Genomic DNA, 20,436 nt, shown 5'->3' with positions numbered 1-20,436 from the left:
ACTGCACTCAATGTGGAATGGGTTTCACTCGAAAACAAACGCTCAATCGACACCAGCGCATTCACTCGGGAGAGAGACCATACCACTGCTGTCAATGTGGAAAGGGTTTCCCTCGAAAAGAAACACTCAATCGACACCAGCACATTCACTCAGAAGAGAACAGAACATAATTGTGTATCTCTTCAGCTGCAGTACTGCAACAGCTGCAACTTAAAACTGACCTGGTCCAGTATTTGTTTGATTAGGTGACTGTGTCTTCCTTTTTTACAGGAATAGGATCATCTCCCTCCACGTCCACCTTACACACAGAGGCGAAGAAACCAAAACATAACTCCTGCTCTGTCTGTGGCAAATCCTTCCAGTTTTGGTCTGCGTTGCGACAACACCAGAACATACACACAGGAGAGAGGCCATACTCCTGCACTCAGTGTGGCAAGAGTTTCACTTTCAGTCATAATCTTAAAACTCACCTCCATATTCACACAGGAGTGAGACCATACCAATGCACTCAGTGTGGGAAGAGTTTCATTCGACGTAAGCGTCTTGAGGATCACCAGCGCATTCACACCGGGGAGAGGCTATACCACTGTACTCAGTGTGGGAAGAGTTTCCTTCAAAAGACAAGTCTCAATGTACATCAACGCATTCACACAGGAGAGATGCCTTATCAATGTACTCAATGTGGGAAGGGTTTCTATCAACCTTGTAATCTCAAAGTACATCAGCGCACTCACACAGGAGAGAAGCCATATAAGTGCACTCAGTGTAGCAAAAGTTTCACTCATGTGAGTACACTCAAACGACACCGACTCAGTCACGTAGGAGAAGGGCCGGCACTCTAAACTCTGTGAGGCAAGAGTTTCACTCGAGAGGACAAACAACACAAGGGTGCAGTTCCCACCATTCTAGTCAGTCTGTGCATGATGTGTTCATTCGTTTTTCTATTTAAAACCAACAATCAAAAAGCTAATATTTATTAATATTAATATTTTGCGCTTATTTGTTCTATATCCGTTTCTAAACAGAAACGAGCTCTCGGGGGCCTTCACTCATTTTGTTTACTTGCTAGAACACAGTTGACCCGCAAGTCACCGTTGTACTCAAATAGAACGCATAGCCTACTACGTTAATTTACCTAAAAACTATGTGGTCCGTGTACTTTTGCATTCATTCATTATTCTGTTTTGAAAGTGAAATGGAAAATGGAAAACAAGTGATATATGACTTTAAAATTCTACAGTCACTTGTTAGATGAAAATTATCCCGTATTTTCACTTAAGGGATCATGCTACAAAGACAATGTTGACTTGTTGACTTTAGAAATGCAAAATGCAAGAAAGAAAAATAAATGTCTTTCAATCGTTCCGTTCGCGACGCATAGCATATGCTGTGCGTATGTTCGGAGAAAAAAAATACACCAATCTTCTAAAATTGATTTTTACGCATCGCGGATGGAACGCTTCAGTTGTGCACGGTGTAGCCCCCCTGTAACAGGATAGTACGCTACCTAAAACGTCTGAACTAGGTTTTCTGTAACAATGGTTCCTTTGGTCGCCTGCCGGTCATACATTTTCATCGGGTTGGACCTACAGAAGTTTGAATGCACTCGGGGTTGGCCGTTAGCCTACTTCTGTTTGCTGACGAAACGTCAAGTTCCGTCTGCGCATCATGAGAAAGCCTACCCTACTTCTCGCTTGAGTTTGTGTTTGTGAACATTGCAAAATCTACACTACGCATCCACGGTCTGTCTGTGAGGTGCTGTGAAATGAGTTTCACCCCCCCTACCAACCCTCAAAGAATAAGCAAAAAACGGTCTTGTTTCTACTTCCAGATCTGTCTAGCTCAGACCTAGGTAGCCTACTGTCCAGATAGGTTAGAATTACATTTTTTTTTCTTTCTTTGCATTTCACATTATCCATTCATTGAATCAACAGTTGTAATCCTAGGTCAAAATACGACATCGTTTTTTACCTAGCAAATGACTATAGAACAAAAAGGTCATATACCAGTTTTTCCATTTTCCATTTCCCTACCCAAATAGAATAGTGAATGAACGCAAAAGTACACAGACCTGACATTATACATGTTTTTCATTTTGGTTTTAGAAACGGAGATAGAAAAAAAAAACATTTTAGGTTTTTGATTGTTGATTTTAAGTGGAAAAATGTATGAACGAATCATACGCAGGCCCTAGTCCCTGACCTGAATAGAACATGGTGTATCACCCTCCATTCCACAGGGGGGCAGTACTCAGTGTAGTCAGTACACCCTCCAGCTAATGTGACTCAAGGGAGTTATCGCGGAATTTTGTTTGCATGGAATATGTTTTAAATGTCCTTTCTATTCATTAATTAACATGTAATAAATTACTGTGATGTTGTTTTAATAAACCATTGTTGACATTCAACATTATAGCACATCAATTCAGTATTAAATGTTTTCTGCACATGTGTGTCATCAGTCTACCCTACAGCATAAATAGACTAACAGAATCTTAAAACGTTTTCTGTACCACTGTAGAATCACATGTAAGAATTTACATAAACTTGTAGTTCTTGCCGTAATTGAACATCTGGTATCCCTTTGTTTGGACGCACTTCCTGGACTCTCTCTCGTTCGTCTTTCGTCTCTGAAAGACTTACCTCAGATGTGTTTTGGGATCACAATAACAATTTGTTTTTTAGAATGTAGGCTAGTGTCTATTTCTCTCTAACTTTCTCAAAACCCAAGCATAAAAAGCCAAACAAAGGACATAGATAGATAGATAGATAGATAGATAGATAGATAGATAGATAGATAGATAGATACTTTATAGATCCCCAAGGGGAAATTCAAGAATTAGAGGAACATTTATCTGAGGGAAATGATTTAAGTTAACTCAGTTCATATTATCTGATAGTCATTCAGCTTTAGAAAGCATGAAAACTGGGAAATCAATAAGAGATGATATAATATATGAAATGAATATGTTTTTGTATCATTTAAATGCTAATTATTTTAAAAATCAGGTTTCTTTCTGCTCATGTTGAAGTGAAGGGGGGTGAGGAGGTTGATAAACTTGCAAAACAAACACTGAAACACAATAGAATACTACAAGTTTCATATAGTAAATCTGAAGCTAAGATATTCATTAAAGCATGCAAGATCAGCATGGCAGGAGTATTGGGTGGATCATGACAAAGGGCAATTATAACATACAGTATACAACCAGATTTTGGAAGGAGAGTCGAAGAGCGGAAAATATAATTACTAATAGCCAGAGCCGGACAGTAACAGAGTACATTTACGTGAGTACAGTACTTAGGTACAATTTTGAGGGATCTGTACTTTACTGGAGTATCATTTTTGGGGAGTACTCATGACTTTACTCAAGTACATTTGAGAGGCAAATATTGTACTCTTTACTCCACTACATTTCTATCCATAACTGTGAGTACCAGTTACTTCTTCTAAAAAAAAAGGAAAAAAGAAAATTCTCAGAAACCCTCAATTTGTTGTTTCCCTCTCAAACGTGATTGGATTGTGCAGGCGCCACTGATTGGGACAGCCTATCAGCAATCACCTTCAGCTTTCCGCCAAAGTCAACTCCATGGTCAGATTTAGATAAGAGATGAAACCATGGACCAAACAATGGATGAAGACGCAGCAGGTCCATCCCGGGAATGTGCCAACCTGTGGCCCCACCTCGCCAGACTATTTCAACTTTCTGAACAAGTTAATGATAGTTTTCGCTTCAAGTGTTTCAATTACAAAATAGTATTTTGTATTTGAAATACGTATTTTAAATACATGTATTAGAAATACTGCCCATCCCTGGCAACATGGTAAAAAGATGAAAATGACTTGATTTTACTTTTAATTCCTTTTACATTCTCCAAGGTATTAACATTTTTCATAACTCCATATAGGACATTTCTGTACATAAATGTACTGTAAGCACTGTGGCAGTAGTAATGCAATATTTAGAAAATGTAGGCTACTCTTGTACTCATAAAAACTACTTTTTAAAAAGTACTTTTAAAAACAAGTGCTTCAGTACTTTTACTTAAGTATGCATCTGACTGTTGTACTTTTACTTGTACTTGAGTAAAATTGAGCAAAGGGTATCTGTACTTTTAGTAATAACATGTAATAAAGCTGTGTACTCTGTCCACCTCTGCTAATAGGACACAGCGCTCAATGCGTGTGTGTGTATGTCAATTTGTCAGATAGTCTACTAGTGTATGTACTGTATACAGTAGGCTGATAGTAATTTTTAACAAACACAATGTAAAAATGTTCTCCCATAACAAGGTTGTAATGTATTATGTACATTTGAATAGGCCTAACTATCAAGTTTCCTAATGAAAAGGCTCTTCAATAATTAGTTTGATATATATATATATATATATATGTAACGGAATGCATGACACAGGTGTTTTATGTTTTTCTTTTCATTTTTTAGAAGAACTGGATTGATAAAGAGTAATAATTTAAGTTTAGGGAAAGAAATGATCAGGCGCACACCTGATATAAGGTCGATTTTCTCCAGATTGGAATGGTTAAAAATGCTAAAAATGTACCTGAAATGTTCAGAAGGGTTTGATAATCATGAACATGTGCCCAAAATTCACATTCCTAACTCTATAGAACCAAGATCTTAGCATATGTGGTGAAATTCTGAGCTATGGTCACAGACTTCAATGGAGCAGTCGCTGCCTCTGCTCTGCATAAAGGGAGATTTTGCAATGTTTATGCATGTTTGGTGCATGTGGTGGTATGCAAATGTCTTATTTACCTTCCTGAAAGACACTGAGTTAATGAAAAGAATTTAATATTTTTTGGTTTTGATTGGTTGTTTATTTGTTGGTTTCTGTTTAGTTATTATTTATGATTTATAGATTTATTTTACACCCTCCTGATTGAGTAGTCAAAAGTTCCAATAGTTTCACTCTACACACTCCTGTACAGGAGGTGGCGGTATACAACAATTAAACGATGTAATCTGCCAATAAACGAAAGACGAAGATCCACACTCCAGCCCAGTCGGTGGCGGTAATGCACCTTAAGTTGGTTTGCCTACCGCCATAAAACACAAAAGAAGAAGAATTATCAACTAAAACAAACGCCGCCCGGTTGTTGTGAGTGGCTAGGCAAACGTTTGTCTATTTTGTCACTGAGGTGCTTGTAGTCTCTTTTTGTTCTAGTCACCAGTCACCTGTTAATCTTAGCTGGGAGACGACATGCAGGAGGGTTCGACCTCACGCATGAAGCTTTTGTCGCTATCAAACCACACCAATTCCGTGAGGCTACGAAGAGTTGGCGCGGAGAAGGTAGGAGTCGCACCTGCTTGGGTATATTGTTTGGAGAAAATACCTTAGGCCTATTTAACCTAAGTGTTTCTACCTAGGGATGATAACTGAGCCAACAATAGTGAACCATAGGCTACTAGTATGAAGCCACAGCAGACGCTCTGGTTCCCCAATACAGTTCTTTCTTTTCTATTTTTTTTTTTTTTTAACCGAAAACTTCATGTCCCTTCTGGATTCTACACCACCGGCGTCTCGGTAGCCGAACATATATACTTTAATCACCACCGTTAGTCTTCGAGTTTGTTTGAAGTTCTGGGTTGAAGTATGGGTTCTTCCAGCTACCTTGCAGTCTTGAAAACTGTGTCACAGATCAGTTCTACCTTCCGTGTAGCCTACTGGCTGTGACTACAGCTGTTCAAGCAGGTTTCCTCACGAGTAATTTGCAGGGTGAACATGGAAGGCAGAATATGAGTGTTTTTGGCAGTTATGTCGGAATTGATTTATTATTGTGTGTGTGTGCGTATAGATGAATGAGGTTAGTCAGCATATGGACATGAGTCACAAGCAAGCCTGCATCGACCTGGAGAGGGCCACCCAAATCATCACACAAGTGTTACAGGTAAGACACACACACACACACACACACACATATATATATATATATATATATATATATATATATATATATATATATATATATATATATACACACACATATATACTGTATACACACACACACATATATATATATATATATATATATATATATATATATATACACACATACACACACACACACACACACACACACACACATCATCATCATTCATCATCATCATCATCATCACACAAGCATTACAGGTAAGACACTCACACACACATACACACTCTCACAGTCAACTTGTTTTTTAATCTGATATGATAACCTAGCTACATTATTACTGCCATCAAGCTCAGCATCTATCAGTGGTCTGCAGGTATGGTCACAAGTAGCCCAGCCTGATATTTAAACCGACCGAAACTCTTCCGAGAATATTAATTAAGACGTGTTCTTTAAGTTATAGCCTGCCATGCAGTGTGTAAGTAGGCCATTTCTATAAAACAAACAGTAAAACTTTATACAGTAGAACTACACACAGCTGGACATGTAAGACATAATGTTTGCGCAGGAGAGAGAATGACAATAAGAGCTCAAGCATGCACCCAACCAGCTAACAAGGATTAGCTAAACACTAAGACAAGACTTCAAAGCCATTGAAATACATTTTTCTTTCGAAAACAGAAATGGTGAAGGCAGCAAGGTAGGCAAGAGAGATACATTGCTGGTCAAAACGTCAGTATAAGAATTGGTTTATAATGCTGAATGAAGCATAAAGCTTTACTGAAGTTAATGCACATGTTCAAATTCACAGATACAACTAACTATGGTAACTTTTATGCGCATACCAATGTGCGAACCTACCGTTGCCTATAGCCTACATATGGCTGTGTGTAGTCTGTGTACCATATTCCCTAAGGTGCCCTTTACCCTTGACATCCCTTATCAAATGCTCACAGCTGTAGGCTAAAAGTTTAACATGGGCAAGACAACTGTGGGATCATAAAATACCAGTAGGCTGGGTGGTCTGTATGATCAAGTATGCAAATTTTTAAAAAATCATGAAATTAAATCAAATTGCATCATATTTACAGTCTATACTTCTCTGTGTTCACCTGAGCACCCATTACTCTCGTTTGAATTACTCGCGGACCCGTGATCGGATAGATATGCCACGCATGTCAGATGAAAGAGGAGACACAGAGCTCATCATTTGATACCAAGTACATCCTTCTGTGTTATAAAACAGATGAAGTGACAGCACAATAATAACTTTATATAGCTTGACTTACCCCACGTTTTTGTGGCAAAGCATGTTCATAATCCAACGTTATTATGTGTTTCTCTATGGCAAAGCATATTCATAATCCGGTTTTAAGATCCTAGCAAATTCCTGCATGGTATCCAATTCAAGGCTCACATTGCATCCCAATTTGTTTAACAAACTAGATGTACCGCATAGCGGTACAAAATATGACCGCCGCTCAGTCCTGTACATCCGTTCCGCGAAAATAAATCACACTTCAATTTGTCTCCATATTTTACTCCATCCCCCACTCTTGAAACTTTTGTGTATGCTTGTTTGGCATGCCTGTGTGTGTGTGCGCGGCTGCACAGAAAGTAGCCTACTGGTGCTGAAAAGGTGAATAGATTGTAGAATAGCCAAAGAAGTTGTAGCATTGTTATAAAACCTTTAAAATCTCTAAACAATCACAAGTATGGCAGTTCATCCATTGCAACTGGATTGATGAAAGGTCACTTACACCTGTAGGCTACATTGTATTTGGGAAAAGAAAAAGGTATCAGCAAAATGTTATATTTTATTTATTTATTTATTTATTAATAAACAAAAACATCTCTGTCAGTTCCAAGCCGTTTTCAACAGCTATCAAAAATAAAGGTCATTATTGGATGGATGGATTTTTTGTGAATGTTTCTTCTTCTACATAAGATTTCAGTCATCTTTAGTTCATATGATACTTTATTGTCAATTCACAAATTAAGTAACAGTAGTCTGAAACGAAATGCTGTTTTACATCTAACCAGTGGTGCAAATAACTGACATGTCCAAATGGGCCTTGATGAAATGCGTCGCTAGACTGTTCAATACACATGTTAACGGGCCAAAGTTGAAGAGCTGTTGTCCGTTATTGTCCGTGCAAATATAGGCTGATTAATGTTCCCTTGCATTGTGTAACTGAGGTCCATGGCTAGTCTGGCTTTCATCAGACCAAGCTCAATCTTTTAAGAAATCAAAAAATAAATAGCGGGCAGATCAGGCTGGGTTCACCCAGCCTAGTCCATAGGCGCCCGATATTGTTTAATTTTCTGATTGAGATATCCACGCTCTGGCTATTCTAAATGCAAAAATGCATCAGGGAGTTATGACAAAACTGTAACTAACAAACTAGATCCTAATAGAAAGCTGTTAGCTTCCCTAAGCTACAGGTAGGCTTATAAGGTAGGCCTATTTACAACATAAATTGTCAATAGGCTATGCTGGCGCACAAATAAAATCTCCTTTGAAACCAATGGCTTACGCCTTACAGTATCAAGCGACTTAAACTGCCATATCGCGTCGAAAAAGTTGTAATAATTCACGCAGCTCCATGAGTCAAGGAAAGCCCGAATTAAGTAGCCACTTCTAAATGGGACCCACTACACAGTAGCTTAAGGTGTGTTGCTAAAGCAGCCATAATGAAATGAAGGTGTCATTGTTTGGATAATTCACACACATGTGCTTTTTAATTTCACAGACTACAACTACCAAAGCACATCGATTCCCCTCTCACACCCTGCACGCACTTAAAACAAAATAAACAGGCGTCTCAGTCTCACGCATGTATAGGCAAAACTGTATCAGACAGGTGTAACGTTGGTAAATCTTCCATTGCACAGAATGATTTTTGTAGCACGTGCAACAAATGGCAGTCGAAAGATACAATTACAGTGCTGCTATCAATTTGCTTGGTATAACCGCATTTATAGTTTTCTACAAATGCCTCCATCACTCAACCAATGCTAACGGTAACATTACCTAGGTCCTTATTGATATTATAAGATTAACGCATTCTGCAGTAAAACCAAGCATGTCCGATAAACATCCTCAGATTTATTTCGGCTTCAAGAAGAAATGGGAATTACATTGTGAACATCATCCTATCCTTATTAGACGTTCTCTGCGGTAAACTACAGTCCTAGGAAGCGTCCATTGTTTTTCCAACCCACTTTTAACTTCCAACAAAATTACGTCTCACTGCAACGATGCGCCATCTTAAATCAGGGGTCCCCAACCTTTTATGTACCATGGACCGGTTTGATTCCACAGACCTGCGGGCGGGGGGGGGTTCAATGTTCCATATGTGTTGTGCATGCATTACTTGAAAAGAACTAGCTCCAGTTATGTATGAACAGTGAAGGGAACGAACTCTTGAACGTGTGAAAAACATGAACTTGAAGAAATGAAAATTGAACAATATGAACTATGAATATTGAACCTGCAACAAGAAGGTTCCATCTGGGGGTGATGGAAGATGGTGACACCCTCAGTGTGTTTGAAATGTCCAGTCGATTGCGCAATTTGGTCTTAGTTGCAGTCATTGCCGAAAACCCGCCTCGCATAGATAATGTGGTGGGAAATGGTAGCAACGTTTTCAGCGCTTTCGATATTCTGCTTTGGTTTTGATCCAAAAGCCGCCAGAGAGGTTTCTTTATACACACTCTTAAGACCACCGCCATTTGCAATTTTGATCAATTGCTCTTCCTCCCGCGCTGACAAGTTAGGACTATTCGATATTGACAAATGGGTTGCCATGGATCTTTGAGGATGGGAAGTAACGCTCAAACTCATTTGAAAGCTAACAAGGTGATCGCCGCACCAGCTCGCAGAGAAAGGGCCCTGCCTCAGTCTCTCCCAAAACCCCCACTACTGTTTGGAACATATCAAATACACCCCGGTCCACTCGTCGTCCCCACAAATCAAGCTTGGCTTTAAATGCAGCGACTTTATCTGCCAGTTTAAAGACCGTCGTCATTCTCCCCTGGAGTGACAGGTTGAGGTCATTAAGCAACCCGAATATGTCACACAGGTCAGCAAGTTTTGACACCCAGTCCTCATCACTAAAATGTGCAGCTAACGGGACTTTTTTCTGTAAGAAATCTCTGCAGCGGCTCTCGCAACTCAAACACTCTGGCCAGTGACCTGCTAAAGATGCTTGTTTTTGTTGCTCATTCTAGCAGTTTAGCTAACTTCGTGACACACTACCGCTCGCCAAGAACTGATCAAGTGAAGTGAGCTGACCTGAGGCTGCGCGAGCGCTGAAGGCAATATGTAAAGTGTTGAAGGCGGGACAGACAGACGAAGAAAATAGACCTTGCAAAAATGCAAACATGCGTGCAATCAAACAACTGCATATAGGCCTATGTCATGTAAAAACGTGACATTATTGCGAATTAAATTGAGTTTAGTTTGCATGCATTTTTTTTTTGGCGAAAAGTTGTAATAAAATTCACGCAGCTCCATGAGTCAAGGAAAACGCGAATGAAGTTGCCACTTCTAAATGGGACCCACTACACAGTAGCTTAAGGTGTGTTGCTAAAGCAGCCATAATGAAATGAAGGTGTCATTGTTTGGATAATTCACACACACGTGCTTTTTAATCTCACAGAGACAACTACCAAGCTGGAATCAAAGAACATTGATTCCCCTCTCACACCCTGCACGCACTTAAAACAAAAATAAACAGGCGTCTCAGTCTCACACATGTATAGGCAAAACTGTATCAGACCGGTGTAACATTGGTAAGTCTTCCATTGCACAGAATGATTTTTGTAGCACGTGCAACAAATGACAGTCGAAAGATACAATTACAGTGCTGCTATCAATTTGCTTGGTATAACCGCATTTATAGTTTTCTACAAATGCACGCAACCAACGCTAACGGTAACATTATTGTACCTAGGTCCTTATTGATATTATAAGATTAGCGTACCTGCAGTAAAAACCAAGCATGTCCGATAAACATTCAGGCTTCATTCAGGCTTCAAGAAGAAATGGGAATTACATTTCATGTGTACATCGTCCTATCCTTATTAGACATTCTCTGCGGTAAAGTCCTTGTAGGAAGCGTCCATTGTTTTTCCAACCCACTTTTAACTTCCAAAAAAATTACGTCTCACTGCAACGATGCGCCATCTAGTGGACAAACGACTATATCGCCAATACTGGAAATGCAGCCATGATGATGATGATGATGATGAATATTTGGCTTTCTTTTAATCCTACTAAATTTGTAATTTGTGTTTACATTATTATGTATTGGCCGTTCTAATACTGATAGTATGTGCGTGCCTGTGTGTGTGTGCATGTGTATATGTGTGCACCGCCATCTACAGGCCAATGAGTGTACAGTCACTAAATGTACACATAACCTAAATTTTAATTAGACCCCCCCATGGATGAAATTCTACGAAACCTGGCATACCCCCAGAGAATGCCAGGTCAATCATACACATAACATTTGGTGCAGTTCTGAACATCTTAACTGAAGATAGGGGCGATTAAAGCAGAATGATATTGCATTTTCATTTTTTACCGGGGGGGTGCAAATCACAAATGAGTGATTATGGGCCAGGGTTGATGTGGGCCCTTGAGACCAACATACCATAAAAAAGATTCTTCATCCTCAGTGCCACGGTTCAGGTAGTTATTTAGGAAAACTGCTTTTTTTTATGTTCGGGGCCCAGCACGGGAGGGGAGGGTGGCCCCGGGACGGAATGACATTTTTCCGTAAAAGTCTAGTGGGGCTACATACCCACCAAATTTCATGTGCCCCGGTGGTTCGGTGTCCCGGGTATCGTTGACCAAAAATTCAGGAAGTAGATGAAAGGGGGGGAAAAAAACAAAAAAAAAAATTTTGACAATCATTATATGACTTCACTAGCGGCGGTCTTAATAAAAACTTTTTTGCCTTTATTTTGTTCATGGCAACGCAATAAAAAGTTGTGGTGAAGAATCATCATTAGTGTACACACAGGCTAACGCGTAAACTCGGGTCAAATCAGATCAGTTCGAGTCACAGATATGGAGCGCAGAATGGTCATTTTTTTTATCACTAAATAAAAATGGCATTTATTTCTGCCATTTATTTCTTTTTTTTTTTAAGTATATTTTTGGGCTTTTTGCCTTTATTATGATAGGACAGTGAAGACAGACAGGAAGTGAATGAGAGAGAGAGATGGGGTGGGATCGGGACATGACCGCAGGTCGGACTCGAACCTGGGTCCCTCAGACCCGTGTATGGTACGGACGCTGTAGCCTGCTGCGCCACAGCGCCCCCCAACTTCCCTTTATTTCTTAACATCCCCTGAGGAAGAGTATCAGCTCTGTGAAGGGAGATCTGGACAGGGCGAACCAGCTGAACCACTTCTACAACAGGTACCTTTATATGGCTCTGGGCCGAACCTGTTGAACTTCTACAACAGGTTTGACTGCCCTGCTCCAGCTCCAATAGCAATGGTCTGTCCACTACCCTCTGCTGACACTGAGCTTGCCTGCCCAACTCACAACTAAATGCCCTTAATAACTAAAGGTAGTGAAAATGCCCTTAATAACTAAAGGTAGTGAAAATGCCCTTAATAACTAAAGGTAGTGAAAATGCTCTTTAATAACTAAAGGTAGTGAAAATGCCCTTAAAACAGTCTAGGGTCCTAATGGTTAAGAACCTTTCCCAATATTTCCCATATATGGCTTTTCCTGGAGGGGGGTCTTTATTATTTTAACTTCTCGCGTCTCCAGCTTCTCTACCGTCACCATCGTCATCCTTCTGTCACACAGGTCGCCAAGGTGACAAGTTCATTTAACTCATTTCAACTGACCTGCCCGCAAATGACCCGAATATCATTAAAATATTTATCTTTATGACTCGTAACCGTGGGTATCCATGGGCGACCACTCAATTTCGGGCAGATGGCACTACACTAATATCTATCACCTCTAACACCTCTGATGAACTGTGTGTGTGTGTGAGTGATCTAACATGCTTGATGTGTTTCTGCCTTTATCAGCATGAAGTGGTTAAGAACCAGGAGCTCTGCATGTTGATTCGCCGTCTGGAAGAGAAGGAGGCGGAGACTGGGCGGAGCCTGACAGAGCAGGTGGAGTCAAACAAGCAGTTGAAGCTAAAGATCGATGAACTGCAGAAACACCTGGAGCAGAAACACTACTCACTGACACAGGCCAACCAGGTGAGTGTGTGTGTGTGTGTGTGTGTGTGTGTGTGTGTGTGGAGGAGAAACACAACTCACTGATACAGGCCAACCAGGTGAGTGTGTGAGAGTGAGTAATCAGTTAGTCGTAGCACATCTTACTGGCAGAATTCTCTCCTCCCTCCTACTCTACCACTTCTCCTTCCATACTTTCACAAGCACTTAAAACATAGCCATTAGTATTAGTACCGACAGATGCAGTGGTAATTAAACTACACTGTAGTTGAAATGTTATTCTATTGCTGGAGCTCTCCTTCCATACTTTCACAAGCACTTAAAACATAGCCATTAGTATTAGTACCGACAGATGCAGTGGTAATAAAACTACACTGTAGTTGAAATGTTATTCTATTGCTGTTGCTCTGGAACTCAAATGTTATTCTGTTGCTGGAGCTCTGGAACTCAAATGTTATTCTGTTGCTGTAAGTCAAGTGTCTGCCAAATGAATAAGATACAATATAATAGTTATCTTCTAGTGAATATGTGTGTGTGTGTGTGTAAATTTGTTTAATTAATGTGTAGATGTGATTAATGCAGTTAAGTGTGTGTGTGTGTGTAGACTGTGGTTTTGCTGAAGACTGAGCTAAGAGACCTGTGTCAACAGCTGCAAGGCCAACAAAGCAATAGGTACTCAGCACACACACACACACTCTCTCTCTCACACACACACACACACACACTCTCTCTCTCTCACACACACTCACAGCAAAAAAATTAAATCTATTCAAGTATGAAAAGGATCTTTTCAAGTCGAGACATTCAAGACTAGTTGAAATCACTAACAGCTCCCTCTAACCCCCCCCCCCCCCCCCAGCAGTGATCAGGATGTGAATGAGAGGCCACACATTGGGGAAATCCAGATCAAGGTAAGATGAACACACACACACACACACACACACACACAACATTAGGAACTAGGAAATTACTTTCTCAAACTTGTTTAGTCACGGCAGACTTTATCGTCAATAAACACGCGACCCCCCTCCCCAGTCTAAGGTTTGGCCCAAAAAGCTATCTATATGGGTATGCATAACACCATTTTGATTATCACCACCATTATTATTATTATTATAGCCTGCTATATTGTTATACATGCTCTTCAGAAAGCTATCTATATGGGTAGTGCATAACACCATTATGATTATCACCATTATTATTATTGTTATTATTATTATAGCCTACTTTTTTTATACATGCTCTTCGAAACAGTCAAGGTTTAAAATACATTGTTCACAAAATGTTTGAAAACATGCTCCTCAGAGGACTGCTTTACTAATGTAAAATATAACTACAGTAGTTTCATTGCACGTCAGAGCGTTTCTCAGCATGGTTGCATGATTATTGCATGAAAAATACTTCTCAAAACAACAGCAATTATATGGCTGCTTTTTAATTAAATGACTTTCATTCAAGATACACAACTACCAGCTTTTATGTTTGGTAAACAGCGGTAAATCAGCAGTAGTAGATAGGTGTAAATCACAGATCTAGAGATCTTTATTAAACAGGAAGAATAATTAGGCTACAATAGCTTTTTTCAAATCTAACTATAGCCTACAATACTCGATGCTATATTCAAATCTAACTATAGCCTACAATACTCAATGCTAGACAGTGTGTTATCCAGTCTCGGCTCTGTTTTTATTGAAGTTGAAAAAATCCGTCAAAGCCTTTCAACAGGTTGGCCAATTTATATTCAAATCTGACTATAGTCTACAATACTCTTTCTATTTCTGTCGGTCTGTGGTCATCATACGAGTACATGACTGAAGCACTGGGCATAATTTGACTCAGCAGCTCTGCATCTGTTATGTGCTTTGCAGCAAATCAAGAGTCCCAGCTCTCCTCTCCAATCAGACCAGCTGACGGCAGCTGATGAGCCGCTGGACTGGTCAGAACAGATGATGTCGCCTGCCGGTCAGATTCCGCTGGTCTCGCCTGACGGTCAAAATCTGATGGTCTCGTCTCACAGTCAGACCCTTCTGGACGCTCCAGTGTCTGGGATTAAAGAAGAGAATGCTGTTCATGGATATGAGGAGTGCAGTCAGTATGGTAAGGAGTTGTGGGGAGGAACACACACACACACACACACACAATGTTATAGCCTGGGTGCCAGCCGAACTTAGTCCCGCCCACAACATTTGAGGTCGGGAAGTTCAACTATGCCCGCACCAGAGCTGGGCGGAGCAATCAAATCGGACTTTACGATGATAGACAGGTGAGCAACAGCGCCTCGTCTATTACATCATCTGAGCTCGCTTGGGTTGATTATGTTTGCAACAAAAGCGCTGTGGCTAGAAGGAGGCAGATGGCGTCTGAGACCCCATATGGAAAATGCAGATTTTTTCAATGAGGTTTTATCACTGAAAATGATTATTTCTGAAAACTTTGGTCAAAGTTGAGATGTGAAATTCGTTCGTTTGAAATTTCTGATAAACAGCTGGGAAAGGCCTTTATTTTAGGCTATAGGGGATATAGGCTATCAGTTTTTTCCTAATAGCCTACTACATATCCCTTAGATTTCGCTAATGAGTGTTGTAGGAGATATTGACGGCCCAATAACTTTTACAAAAGACCAGGAAACAATGTGAAGGCATTTGTGGAGAAGAAGGATGGTTTGTGTGTTCTTCCTACATCTCACGGTAAGCTATTTCGTTGCTCTGATTGGTTAGGTCTATCCAATTGAGTGCAGAGGCATTCCCCCCCTGTATTGGTTGAAACACGTCCCATAATTACGTCCCAATGGAGCAGTATCGGACTCATATTCTGACTAGAATTTGAGTATGACAACATCAGGCTAACAATTTTAACAATCAGGGGTAGAGAAGGTTTGGGTTTCTGGGTCAGAGCCAGATAGATGGATGGATGGATGGATAGATAGATAGACAGACTTTATTGCCTCACAACCATGTTGGTGGTATTTGTTTACAAAAAGTAGCTCAAGCCAAAAAGGGAGAAAAGAAAGAACAACTAAGCAGAATACAATAGCTTAACGTTAAATAAACACACACACACCTGCTCAACCTAACTAAGCAGAATACAATAGCTTAACGTTAAATAAACACACACACACACACACCTGCTCAACCTAACTAAGCAAAATACATCAATAGCTTAACGTTAAATAAACACACACACACACCTGCTCAACTAAACTAAGCAGAATACAATAGCTTAACGTTAAATAAACACACACACACACCTGCTCAACTAAACTAAGCAGAATACATCAATAGCTTAACGTTAAATAAACACACACACACACCTGCTCAACTAAACTAAGCAGAATACACCAATAGCTTAACGTTAAATAAACACACACACACACCTGCTAAACTAAACTAAGCAGAATACATCAATAGCTTAACGTTAAATAAACACACACACACCTGCTCAACCTAACTAAGCAGAATACATCAATAGCTTAACGGTAAATAAACACACACACACCTGCTCAACCTAACTAAGCAGAATACATCAATAGCTTAACGGTAAATAAACACACACACACCTGCTCAACCTAACTAAGCAGAATACATCAATAGCTTAACGTTAAATAAACACACACACACACACACCTGCTCAACCTAACTTAAGCTCATCTGGTAGAAATGTGTTCATTACTTGTCTGCTGAATGAATTGATGTGAATGTTAAAGTCTGTTCTGTTTTCTCCTGTAGAGAGAGCTGACCGCAGAACAGAACAGACCTCCTCTTCAGCTGCAGACGTTAAAACCAAACAGACCCAGGTACTGTGTTGGATATTTGATGTGTGTGTGTGCATAATATGGTTTAATATGGCTGTGGTCAAAATTACTCCAAGACAACTGGTGTGAGACTGCAGCTTTATTCACGACGCCGGGAGCATGTTACGCACATGAAATGTCAAAGTAACAAGCCCACCCATCTGTGGGTGAAGCCAACTCTTATACCCTTAACACACACCCACGGAAAATCACGGAAAAAAGTTGTCACCCTCCAGTGATCACTTAACCATTACCCTAATGGGTACCCATTACCCATTACCATAACCATAACCGTTACCCACAGTTTGGTGACACGGATTAATTTAACTAAACATTCCAACATAGAAGTTTCAGAAAACACAAGGGTCAGAGTAAGGAGATGGCAATTAGATTTCACTACATGTATATAAGGTATACTAAACATTTCAATGAGAAAAATAAAAAAATTATCCCACATGGCATTTCTCACTATGTGTGTGTGTGCACATGTGTTACGTAGAGTTTTTGCACTTCTCACTTCCTCCATGTGTTTTAGGATGAACAATCAAACACGGCTCCAGTCTTCAGCGTTAAATCAGACCCGACCCCTACAGACCATGTGTCTCGGGCCCAGTTGAAGAGGGCAACAGGGATGCAGGTGGACTACCGTCAATCACAGGAAGCACGAGAGATAAACGTAGAGAACTGCAGAGGTGCAGACCAATCTGAGAACGGTAAGAGACGTCACCAGACTTTAAAGTCGCACTCCAGCAGTTTATTAATAATAAATACACCACTCCTTTCTCTGTTCCTGTAAAGGAGGAGTCATCCCTATATTCCCAGGGTCATAGTACCATAGGAACTAGGGGGTCATAGTACCCTGAGGTTTTAGAACGGCTTTGTGAAAAGTTTTTGTAGGACCTTCTTAAGAACACTGTTAAGAAAGTTCTTAGGAAGATATTGGTGAATGAGGCCCAATGGACCCTGGGAACATAGGACTATTAGGAACATAGAACCCTATAAACATAGGACCCTTGTGAACATGGAACCCCTGGGAACACATGAGCCCTAAGAACATAAGACCCTTGGGAACATGTTTGTTGTAGTTGTCATGGAGTCCCTCGCACTGATGCCATTATCATTTTCCTCTAATTTGTCCACTCTCCACCATCTCTTAGATTTTTACTGGCGGGTACATGGTGATGTGTAGCTCAGCTTGTTCTTACTGTAGCGTGACAGACCAAACCAGTTTTTGGATTATAGGGAATACAAACCCTAACCTGACTCTCGCCAGAATTTCGCTCCGCCTAGCTCCACTCATCCATCTGAGATCGATCCATTGGAGTGGTGCTTCAGAAGGCTGGGCCTAATCAAAAAATGCTTGCATATGATTGGATAAGCCACTTGTCCGTCATCTATTGACGTGCTACTTCAACCACTCACATCGAAGCCAACCCGTGACGCTGAGAACAGTCTCACAGTCGCTTCTACGCTATGTCACAATCTGGTGCTGAAATCACTCTCAATGGAACCGATCCCAGATGGATGTGGAGCTAGGCGGAGTCAGGTTATACAAAACCACCACATCAAGGAAAATTATCTCAGTTAGCTCAGTAAGTAGCAGATCACTGTACAATGCAGGAGTTCTGACCGGGACACCGGGGTTCAATTCCTGCTTGCTACATCAATTTTGGGGGCAGCCGTGGCCTACTGGTTAGGGCTTCAGGCTTGTAACCAAAGGGTTGCCGGTTCGATCCCCGACCAGTAGGACAAATGTGGGCAGGGAAAAGTGGTTGAGCACTGCTCTCCCATGCCCACATCCACGGCTGAAGTGCCCTTGAGCAAGGCACCTAACCCCTCACTGCTCCCCGAGTGCCGCTGTAGCAAGCAGCTCACTGCTCCGCGTTAGTTTGTGCTGTGTGTGTTTACTATGTCCTGTGTGTGTTTCACTAATTCACAGATTGGGATAAATGCAGAGACCAAATTTCCCTCACGGGATCAAAAGAGTACATATACTTATACGTATACCAGTCCATTCATACAGATCACACTCCTGTTCCTACTGCAGAATGAGTTTCACTGGTCCTTCAGATTTTAGAGCCCGTACCACTACACTCAATGTGGAAAGGGTTTCACTTGAAAAGAAACGCTCAATCGACACCAGCACATTCACTCAGGAGAGAACAGAACAGAAAAACAGAATCTCTTCAGCTGCAGTACTGCAACAGCTGCAACTTAAAACTGACCTGGTCCAGTATTTGTTTGATTAGGTGACTGTTTCTTCATTTTTTGTGTTTCACAGGAAAAGGATCTTATCTCTCCTCGTCCATCTTGCACACTGAGACGAGGAGACCAAAGCATTACCTCTGCTCTGTCTGTGGCAAATCCTTCCAGTTTTGGTCTGCGTTGCAAAAACATCAGAGCATACACACAGTAGAGAAACCATACTGCTGCACTCAGTGTGGCAAGACTTTCACTTTCAATCATAATCTCAAAGTACATCAGCGCATTCACACAGGAGAGAGGCCGTATCAATGTGCTCAATGTGGGAAGGGTTTCTGCCAAAGCAGTAATCTCAAAGTACATCAGCGCACTCACACAAGAGAGAAGCCATATAAGTGCACTCAGTGTAGCAAGAGTTTCACTCACATGAGCACACTCAAACGACACCAGCTCAGTCACATAGGAGAATGGCCGCCACACGGAATTCTGAGGGAAGAGTTTCACTCGAGAGGTCAAACTCGGACAACACCAGTGCAACTCCCACCATTCTAGTCCCTGAACATGGTGTGCAAGGAAGTCACTAGGTTTGATGAAGTTATATACATCCTCCATGCCACAGGGAGGCAGTACTCACTCAGTGTAGTCAGAGTGGCAACCTACAGCATCATTCTAACATCAACAGACACAATTCGCCTTATTCACACGGAGGCCAGAACGGCCATCCAGCAGATGGTGGTGCTAATGCACTCCGTTTGCACACTGAAGAAAAAAGAGGCCAGCCAACCCTTTTTCAGGGAGTGCATTAGCACCATCTGCTGGACTGAGGTGTAATGGCAAGTGTACCCTGTAGCCTGTTCTGCTGACACACCGTGTGCCAGGAACTCACTAGGCTGTGCATGTCAATGCATTTTGTATCCATCCTGTACCCTTGTGTTTGGCTGCAGACAGTGTCTACTGACAGCCATGTCACAGCCCTGAAGTAGTACAATGTACAATGTGTTGCGGATGTCTACAGACAATTGTTCATTGCTGTTTTTATTGCAGGTGTTTAGGATGCTGTAACAAATCGACATGTTTGATTAAAAATTCAAGAACAAACAAACATATTTTGTGATATAATGAATAGAGAGAGAGGTAACAAAGAGGAACATACACACAGGTGATACACACATTATTATATGGGAGAGAGAGAGAGAGAGAGGGAGAGAAGGGGAGAGAGAGAAAGAGAAAGAGAGAGAAAGGGAGAGAGAGATAGAGAGAGAAAGGGAGAGAGAGAGAGAGAGAGAGAGAGAGAGAGGGGAAAAGAACAATGAGACCAGGATAGACACACACTG

General features: G+C 40.9%; 2 protein-coding genes across 3 annotated transcripts in view; one reads left to right on the top strand and one right to left on the bottom strand.

Moving 5' to 3' along the window:
- Positions 1-5,004: 5,004 nt before the first annotated feature.
- LOC125297344 (zinc finger protein with KRAB and SCAN domains 8-like) lies at positions 5,005-20,244 on the top strand. 2 transcript variants are annotated; one of them, XM_048247671.1, is made up of 9 exons: positions 5,005-5,312; positions 5,818-5,910; positions 12,955-13,134; positions 13,715-13,782; positions 13,973-14,021; positions 14,979-15,207; positions 16,836-16,903; positions 17,436-17,613; positions 19,182-20,244. In XM_048247671.1, exons 1-9 carry the CDS (start codon positions 5,223-5,225, stop codon positions 19,652-19,654), a joined length of 1,428 nt encoding a protein of 475 aa, XP_048103628.1. In that variant the 5' UTR covers positions 5,005-5,222; the 3' UTR covers positions 19,655-20,244. The 2 variants fall into 2 exon arrangements, with proteins under 2 accessions (XP_048103628.1, XP_048103627.1); XM_048247670.1 differs by having other exon boundaries at positions 5,006-5,312; positions 13,970-14,021.
- The window catches only part of LOC125297347, a 19,256-nt gene continuing 13,888 nt past the window's right edge, over positions 15,069-20,436 (bottom strand). The window contains exon 6 of the transcript XR_007193999.1: positions 15,069-15,153. The gene's annotated coding sequence lies outside the window, so the exon portion shown is untranslated. The remainder of the gene's footprint in view (positions 15,154-20,436) is intronic.

Source organism: Alosa alosa, chromosome 7 (genome assembly GCF_017589495.1).
Source record: "Alosa alosa isolate M-15738 ecotype Scorff River chromosome 7, AALO_Geno_1.1, whole genome shotgun sequence".
NCBI classification, from domain to species: domain Eukaryota; kingdom Metazoa; phylum Chordata; class Actinopteri; order Clupeiformes; family Clupeidae; genus Alosa; species Alosa alosa.
Note: the sequence above shows the minus strand (reverse complement) of the source record. Positions and strands in the feature narration are given on the sequence as shown.

Excerpts from the sequence above, each read along its gene's own strand:
- LOC125297344 (XM_048247670.1), top strand. The coding sequence starts at position 5,223 with ATGCAGGAGGGTTCGACCTCACGCATGAAGCTTTTGTCGCTATCAAAC. Across the intron at positions 5,313-5,817 it reads GAAGAGTTGGCGCGGAGAAG|ATGAATGAGGTTAGTCAGCA; the intron begins GTAGGAGTCGCA and ends GTGTGCGTATAG. Across the intron at positions 13,783-13,969 it reads CAAGGCCAACAAAGCAATAG|CAGTGATCAGGATGTGAATG; the intron begins GTACTCAGCACA and ends CCCCCCCCCCAG.